At 52.5% G+C, this 8595-nt stretch overlaps 2 protein-coding genes across 2 annotated transcripts in view; both read right to left on the bottom strand.

Moving 5' to 3' along the window:
* Positions 1 to 272, bottom strand: part of DAPK3 (death-associated protein kinase 3) — a 7474-nt gene extending 7202 nt beyond the window's left edge. Inside the window, exon 1 of the mRNA XM_010005586.1 lies at positions 268 to 272. Coding sequence (XP_010003888.1) covers positions 268 to 272 — 5 coding nt within the window. The remainder of the gene's footprint in view (positions 1 to 267) is intronic.
* A 303-nt stretch (positions 273 to 575) lies between these two features.
* EEF2 (eukaryotic translation elongation factor 2) lies at positions 576 to 8496 on the bottom strand. Its single transcript, XM_010005577.1, has 14 exons — positions 8288 to 8496; positions 7391 to 7572; positions 7103 to 7314; positions 6228 to 6406; positions 5759 to 5864; positions 5351 to 5464; positions 4756 to 4894; positions 4254 to 4449; positions 3805 to 4063; positions 3396 to 3503; positions 2963 to 3316; positions 2036 to 2218; positions 1824 to 1956; positions 576 to 781 (listed from the first exon to the last, which is right to left on the bottom strand). Exons 1-14 carry the CDS (start codon positions 8467 to 8469, stop codon positions 588 to 590), a joined length of 2541 nt encoding a protein of 846 aa, XP_010003879.1. The 5' UTR covers positions 8470 to 8496; the 3' UTR covers positions 576 to 587.
* Positions 8497 to 8595: the final 99 nt, after the last annotated feature.

The following is an 8595-nucleotide window of genomic DNA, read 5'->3' on the forward strand; positions in this document are numbered from 1 at the left end:
ATATATCGCCCCGCCCATAGGGGCGGAGCCACCTGACGGCTCCACCCACCCCCTCCCCAGCCAGTCCTCCCAGCCGCAAGGGGGCGCCTCGACTGCAGACCTCCCCCCTCCCCCTTCCAAATAAACCAAAAAGGCCAAAAAATCACCATTCTCCAATTTTTATTAATTCCAGTGGCACTAATACAGGCGGCGATGGGCACGAAGGACACTCACACACCTTTTCACCCCCCTCCCCTCCCTGCTCTTCCTCGTTTTGCACAGATTTACCCCATTCTGGGAGAAACAGGAGATCCTTCCTTCCTTCCCCCCCCTCCCCTTTTCCTCCAACCTTCTTTTTGAGTCAAATAAATACAGAATCGGGCAAATCTAGTGGAAATGCTTTAGTTACAATGGCAAAGATGAGTCATGTGCAACACAGAAACCTATAAGGCTTTTTGTTTTTTTTCCTCATTAAGTCTCAATTCGCTATGAAACCCATTAATTAATGGTGGTGGTCACGGGCACCCTTGGCAGGGGCATTAACGCTAATTAATTTTTCTCTCCCTCTTTTAAGAATCTCTCCCCTCCCCCCCCAAGGAGTCCAATAATTAGAGTTTGTCCAGGAAGTTGTCAAGGGCAGGGATCCCTTCCTTCAGGCCCTTGCGTTTGCGGGTCTCGGCCACCACCTGGGAGGGTCGGCTGGCGTTGTCAAAGGGGTCACCAGGGAGGATCTGCCAGTGGTCAAAGACACACTGGGGGAAGGCCTGGCCACCTGTGTTGGACCTCAGATCTGCTGTGAAACCTGGAAGGGAAAAGAAAGGAGGTGAGGTGGGTGAATGGGTGTGGGTTGGGGTTAACCCCAGCAGAGATGATGGGTCAACACCTAGAGCAAAGCATGGAAGTCTCAAGAGATGCCAAGCAGGGCAATGGAGTTGAGGCTGGAGAAGGTTCAAGGATAGATGAGGCTTCCAGCAACATGGTATAGTGGGTCTGGGAGACCTCAGAGCAGCTTCCAGGGCCTGAAGGGGCTCCAGGAAAGCTGGGGAGGGACTTGGGACAAGGGCAGGGAGGGAGAGGACAAGGGGGTAAGGATGAAAAGTGGAAGAGGGAGATTGAGGTGAGACATGAGGAGGGAATTGTGGAGTGTGAGGGTGGTGAGAGCCTGGCCCAGGTTGCCCAGGGAAGCTGTGGCTGCCCCATCCCTGGCAGTGTTGAAGGGCAGGGCAGGTTGGATGGGGCTTGGAGCAACCTGGGCTGGTGGGAGGTGTAGCACCAGGACATGGTTCAAAATTGAGAGGGAGATTCAGACTAGATACAGGATTAAATTTTTTACTGTGAGGGTGGTGAAAATCTGGCCCAGGTTTCCCAGAGAGGTGGGTAAATGCCCCATCCCTGAAACCATTCAAGGTCACATTGGACAGGGCTCTGAGCAACCTCATCTAGTTGAGGATGTGTTTGGGATAGATAAGCTTTACATGTCCCTTCCCACCCAAACCACTCCATAATGCATCTCCCAAGTATCAAGAGGAAACTGCCACAATCTGTGCCAGGGAAGGTTTAGGTTGGATATTGGGAACAATTTCTCCACTGAGAGGGTTGTCAGGTCCTGGCACAGGCTGTCTGAGGCAGTGGTGGTGTCACCATCCCTGAAGGGATTAGACATGTACACGTGGCACACAGAGATAGTTCAGTGGTGGACTTTGTACTGCAAGGTCAACGGTTGGACTTGACTTTAAAGGTCTTTTCCAAGCTAAATGATCCTCCAGTCACTGCCACCAGAGAGTTGGACACAAAGTTCTCCCTCCCAGGGCTGGTATCAAGCTCCCAGAGACCAGCACACTCACCAAAGGACTCGTTGACAGGCAGGTAGGCCTTGACCACAAACATGGGGGTACCAGCCACCTGGGTCTCCTCAAACACGTGGCCACGCTTCCTGTTCAGCACACCATAGATTCCACCAACCACCTGCTCTGGGCACTGAAAGAGAGAGGAGTCAGGACCCCAAAGCTACCATTCCTTCCCAGACAATCTCCTGGGCTGAGCAGAGGTTCCTCACCTGGATTTCCACAAGGTAGATGGGCTCCATGAGCCGGGGCTGGGCAGTGAGCACACAGGCATACAGGCATCTCCTGGCAGTTGGAATGATCTGCCCACCTCCACGGTGGATGGCGTCAGCGTGCAGGGTGACGTCGTGGACATCGAAGCGCACGGCGCGCATGTTCTCCTCACACAGCACCCCCTGCAAAAGCAGAGCAGGTCAAGCAAGAGTGGGGGACAGCTGGTGGTCCCTGCCAGGAGACTCCAGTCCCTCAACTTGTGGGCATTCCCTGGAGACAGGTCCTAGAGCAGGATGCACATGTGCCTACTGGGCCACTCAGCAAGTCACCTTCGTTGCCTGGGACCCGAGGACCAGCTACTCCAGCCCAAGACCCCACTTCAGAGAAGGCTTCAGGCACCACAAACCACCTACACCAGGATCTCCATGCACAGCTCCAAGGTGCACGTCAGCAGAAGTGCTGATAGACATTTATGAGGCTGCAACCTAAGGGTTTGGCCAGGAAAAGTAGTTTTTCACATGACTGGGACAAAAAGTAGTTGCTGTGGATCTTCTGACTTGAGACCAACAGGAAGAAGCTCTCTCCTGCTCCTGGTCCCAGTCTGTCATCAACTTATTTTGGGGTGATTGCCTGTCTAGTCCCGAAAAATTGATAAACAAGGCCAGATCCTTGCTGGGACTCTCAGAGAACCTGACATCATCTTCTGCTGCTATTTGAATTGTTTGCATGTTACTCTTTGAAAACCTTTTTAGAACCCCAAGCACGTGCTGTTAGGATGGATTCCTCCACAGACCTTGTTGTCCCAGGGTGGTGTTTGGTTCCAGCTGTCAAAAGTTTCATTTCTCCTAAAAGCTACTCCTGGATTGTGAATCTGTCACCATTTGTGACACCACCAGCCCCCATGTGAGCCCAGGCCCTGCCCCTACCTCCTTGGTGGCCCACTGGAAGCCAGCCACCACGCTGTCCTTGATCTCGTTCAGGTACTGCACCCCCTTGGTGATGTCCGTCAGGATGTTGGGGCCGGTGCCATCAGGACCAAAGCACCAGATCTTCCTGGCTTCTGTGACATCCCACTCGTACTTCTCAGCCAGGTAACGAGCTCGTTGCTTCAGCTCCTGGCGAGCTGAGACCTCACCCTTGTCAATGTCTTCAGCCAAGCCATCTGGGAAGGGTCTGGCCTTCATGTAGAGCCTGTTGTGTTTGTTGGGGGACTTGGAAAGGCACATCACGTTGGACTCCTCGCTGACTGTCTCTCGGTAGGACACAACAGGGTCTGATTTCTGTGGTGACACAAGAGAAGAGCATTGAGCCACCACAGTTCAGACACCCACTCGAAGGTCACCACTGCAGCGCCTCTACCTTGATGGGGATGCAGGCATGGTCCTCCTCCAGATCCTTCAGGCAGATCTCCAGGTGCAGCTCCCCTGCCCCAGCAATGATGTGCTCCCCAGACTCCTCTATGATGCACTGGAAAGACATTACACAGCAGGTGAGGCTTCCAATCCAACCCAACAAGGGCTCTTGCACATCAAGCACAAGTGACCACCTCCCATCATGGTCTTTGACACCTACGGCTACTTTTAGAAGTAATCTGGGGGTGACAGCACCAACCCCAAGGTGAAACACAGCATCCCTTCCCACTCCAGCAGGCCTAGAACCAACACTTAAGACTTTTCCACCAGCATCCCCAGTACAACCACAACAAAAAGCCCCTGTGCCAACAGGATTAGGATTTCTCCTGCCACCCCAAAAGTGTTTGGACACTCACCTGCACCATAGGGTCAGACTTGGCCAGACGCTTCAGTCCCTCCACCAGTTTGGGCAGGTCAGCTGGGTTCTTGGCTTCCACAGCCACACGCACCACAGGGCTGACACTGAACTTCATGACCCTCATGTTGTGAGCGTGCTCGAAGGTGGTGATGGTTCCAGTCTTCACAAGGAACTGGTCGACACCAACCAGACCAACAATGTTGCCACAAGGCACGTCCTCAATGGGTTCAACATAGCGGCCCATCATCAGAATGGTCCTGGTAAAAGAGAAAGTTGTTTTAATGGAGTTTGGAAGAGGAGATCCCACCAGGCAATGTCCTGGAGTGCAGCAGCAGACCTGAAGTCCATGGTCAAGGTGTCTTGCCTGAGCTCAGAAGTGAGAAGAGGCACAAGGCAGCACCAGAACCACAAACCTGAACCAGGGGACACGCCCCAGCCAGGACTGACCTTTGAATTGGCTTCAGGTACAGATCCTCCTTCTTGCCAGGGGTGTAGTTTGGTCCCATGATTCTGACTTTCAGGCCAGTTGAGACGAGACCAGAGAAGACACGTCCAAAAGCGTAGAAACGTCCCTTGTCAGAGGTTGGCACCATTTTAGAGATGTACATCATCAGGGGGCCTTTGGGGTCACAGTTCTTGATACCTGGGAAGAGAGAGAAGCATTAACTTAGGCCAGCAGCATCTGGTGTGCACACCCTGTCACCGGCATTAACTTAGGCCAGCAGCACTCCAGCAGCATCTGGTGTGCACACCCTGTCACCCCAACTATCACAAAATCGCAGCACAAGACCTGTACCCAGTGTTGTCGCAGCTTTATGAATGTTTCACCCACATAAAAAAACTCCAGACTCAAGAATGACAGTGGCTGCTGAGCCATGTGCTTGGACAACAAGATGGTTACAGGTCTTTTGGGGCACTGCTGTGAAGAGCTGCAAGCAGATCATCCTACCAATGGCAGCCTCATCGTCAGGGGGTCCCTCGTAGAGCAGCTCACAGCGGTACTTCTGAGCTGTGACAGGAGAAGGCAGGTGGATGGTGATCATCTGCAGCAGAGCATCTCCAGCCGGCAGCCACCGCCTCATCACGGCCTGGGCAGAGAGCAGAGGAGTCAGGCCCTGCTGACAGTCTGGCAGCTCACCCACCCTGGTTTCACTGCCCCAGCAGCACCTTCCCACCCACGCTGGGGTTTAAGCTCCTCAGGAAGTTTAGAGCAGCCTGTCTACTCTGAACATCTCAGTGGTGAGAGTGACAGGACAAGGGAAAATGGGCACAAACTGGAGCACAGGAAATTCAAGTTAAACATGAGGAAACACTTCTTGACTCTAAGGGTACCAGAGCCCTGGGACAGGCTACCCAGGGAGGTTGTGAAGTCTCCATCCCTGGAGACATTCCAACCCCACCTGGATGTGTTCCTGTGGGATCTGCTCTAGGGGATCCTGCTCTGGCAGGGGTTGGACTGGATGATCTCTAGAGGTCCCTTCCAACCCCAGCCATTCTATGATTCCACCAGTCTCTTCCCCACAAACACTTCAGACCAAGCTCACCTTCAGCAGGGGTTTGCCCTCCTTGTCCTTATCTTCACTGTCCAGCTTGATGTCCAGTTTCTCAATCAGTTTGGCCGCCTCCTCTTTCTTGAAGTTCATTATTGCATCAAACACCTGGAACAGCAGCAGCAATCAGGAGTGTCACCATGACCCAGTTTGAAGCAGCAGCACAAACGGCTCAGAAGAGAATCTCTGTTCTTGCTCATCACCCAGCTCCATCCATGTGGAGCCTCAGACTTGCCTGCAAATCCTCCACCCCCAGCCTCCCTCACACAGGCTAACCAGGTGTGTCAGATATTGACATTTCTTCAATCAGACAAGTCAGGTCAAAGTGAAGAAAATTTCCATCATCACACACAGCAACTGAGCCAGGGAGCACAAGGCACCAGCAAAGGCTGAGGAACTCACCTTGAAGATGGGGTCAAGGATGAGCTGGCAGAAGGTCCTAGGCAGTTTCTTTCCATCAGGGCTGGTAGCAGATTTGCTGAACTTGCCAGTAGCAGGATCAAAATATCTGGAGAAAGAAGTCAGACAAGCATCAACGCTCAGTTCAGCTGCAGAAGGGTGGTTTGTTCCACTTGCTCAGGCCAAAGGAAAGAGCAGCTGGTAAGAACCATCTTCCTACCTTCCCCCATCACTCTCAGGCTGTCAGAAATGCATTTAACTCATGTTGCCAACTCCCCATCCCCTCCATATCTATCTGTGTGCTTCTATTCTGCAAGAATTCCACAGGAAACAGGTTTGTTGCTATCAAGTCCCCGAGATGGGCCCCTAAGCAGACATGACCACATCCTCCACCTTCACCCACCTCCCACAGGTCAAGTGGCAGCCACACAGAGCTGATCTGCAAAGAAAACCAACACTCTCAACTCCTCACCTGTCTCCCCACAGCTTCTTCATCATGTCTTCTACTTTCTTGGCACGCTCAGATGGACTCAGCTGGGCATCACCCTTGGCAGCAAACTTTGCAACGTACATCTCAGCAAACTGTTTCAGTGTGAAAGCCCAGCCATGCAGGCCAGAACCAAAGCCAACAGTACCAAGCACGGGATCAATCTGAAAGGGAGGAGATGGGTTAGAGGGGCAATCACAGCTCTGATGGCCACAGAGCACTGCAGCACTCACAGCCCACTCAAGGAAGACAGTTTGAAGATAGAGCTTTAGAATGATGGGACCCTTGAGCAGTATTGTCACAACAGCCACCTCTGAGGTGTGGGGACAGCCTGGCCACACAGCCACCATTTAGCTTTGTCCTGCACCACCAGATCAATTCACCACTTTGACCAACAACACAGACAGCTCAGCAGCTGCACTGATCTGCAAGCAGGTGGAATTCCTGTTCTTCATGGGGAAATCATAAAACCTGCAGGAGCACAAGCTTCTCCTCTGAGGCAACAGCCCTGCTGACTCCCCAGGAACCCAATGGGAAGCAGAGCTTAAAGAGCCTGGTAAACCCCCCCAGGTCAGGGACAGCCTAGAAAGAGCTGCCAGGATCACAACACCATCACAGGTGTGGTGTGGGCAAGAGGACCTATAAAACAAGGGTACCCTTGGCAAAGGGAAAAAATACTTCATAGCCTGTTTGCTCCAGCCTTGAATTAAGAGATGTTGAAGAAAAGCTCATGAGAGCTCCACACCAGGGCGAGGTGGGTGGTACAGGCAGCTCCATTCCTGCTTCTCACTCCTCCACTGAGGTAGGAAGGAACCAATGCAGATCCACCACCACTCCCTGAACTCCAGCCTCCCACTTACCATGATGTTTCCCATGGGGCCACCTTCTCCTTCTCCATAGGTGGAGATGATGACATTGACGTTCTCCACGATGCGCTGGAAGGTCTGGTACAGCTCCTCAGGCTCCAGCTGCAGCTCCAGCAGGGCTCGGTCCATTTTGTTCATCATCAGCACAGGCTTGATCCTCTCAGCAATGGCCTGACGCAGCACAGTCTCTGTCTGCACACACACGCCTGCCAAGCACAGGGGAATCAGTTCTCATCCTCCAAACTCACCCCACACACACTCTCCAGCTGCAGGGAACCTTACCAGAGACACAATCTACAACAACCAGGGCACCATCAGTGACACGAAGAGCAGCAGTGACCTCTGAGGAAAAGTCCACGTGCCCAGGGGAGTCAATCAGGTTGATCAAGAAACCAGAACCATCCTTGCTCTGCTTGATGAAAGCCAAATCGTTTTCAGAGAGCTCATAAAAGAGGGAAATTGCTCTGAAATAAAGAGAAAGTATCATTATCTACATGTTAGCTCTCCTCAGTGCTTAGAAACAGGTTTTTATCCCACACAGGGAGCTGTGCCTGGGCTTGAGGATTTCCTGAAGGATCTTCCTAGGAGGCCAGTGTGAGTCACAACCAGGAGCTCAGGCTGTGTCTGTCCTTCCTGTGCTCTGCCAAAACCATAACCTGTCTGATTCTGTGCCCCTAAAACACCCCAAGGTTCCACATCCTTCAGTCCAGGAGTTAACCTTTTTCTACCAGGTCCAACCTCCTGTTTATTCCCTTTTTATGCCCCCCCAAGTCCTCAAACCACCCATGGTGACCAAGTCCCCAAGTACATCACCAGAGACCCTCCCAGGAGTCCCCACAGGACCCCAGAGGGCACCAGCCACATCCAACAGCCCCAGCACTAAAATGGAAGGCTGAAGCTTTGCCAGTGGCACAAAGACAGTGCCCTTATGATTCACCAGAAGCCACCAGTACTTGCTCCTTCCTCCAAGCAATCCTCACAAGGAAGAGATAAGCCTCAGAACTAGACTAGAACAACCCTGACACCATCCTTCATCTCATGATCAAACCAGCAGAGAACTCCAGGCCCCCCTGAGCTCAGTGGGAGCACCAAGGTGATCCTGCTCTAGCAGGGAGGGCTGCTCTAGATGATCTCCAGAGGTTCCCACCACTCTGGGACTCTCAGAAGGAGGGCACTCACGTGGATTTGATGGTGATGCACCGTTCCTGCTCATCCTTCCTGGTGTCAGTGAAGCGGGTCTCCCCAGCACGGGCAGAGGCAATGATTCCAGCTTTGCAGACCAGAGAATCAGTCAGGGTTGACTTGCCATGATCAACATGGGCAATCACAGACATGTTTCTGATGTTGGCCTTTTTGTCCATGATGGCCCGTATCTGGTCTACTGTGAAGTTCACCTTGAGAAATGAAAAGGGAGGGGGAAGCACAGGGTGGATGGAAATTTTTTTAGTGATTCTCGGGAGCTTAACAAGCACCACAAACACCTGCCA

This window comes from Chaetura pelagica, unplaced genomic scaffold (assembly GCF_000747805.2).
Source record: "Chaetura pelagica isolate M959 unplaced genomic scaffold, ChaPel_1.0 scaffold741, whole genome shotgun sequence".
Classification (NCBI taxonomy): domain Eukaryota; kingdom Metazoa; phylum Chordata; class Aves; order Apodiformes; family Apodidae; genus Chaetura; species Chaetura pelagica.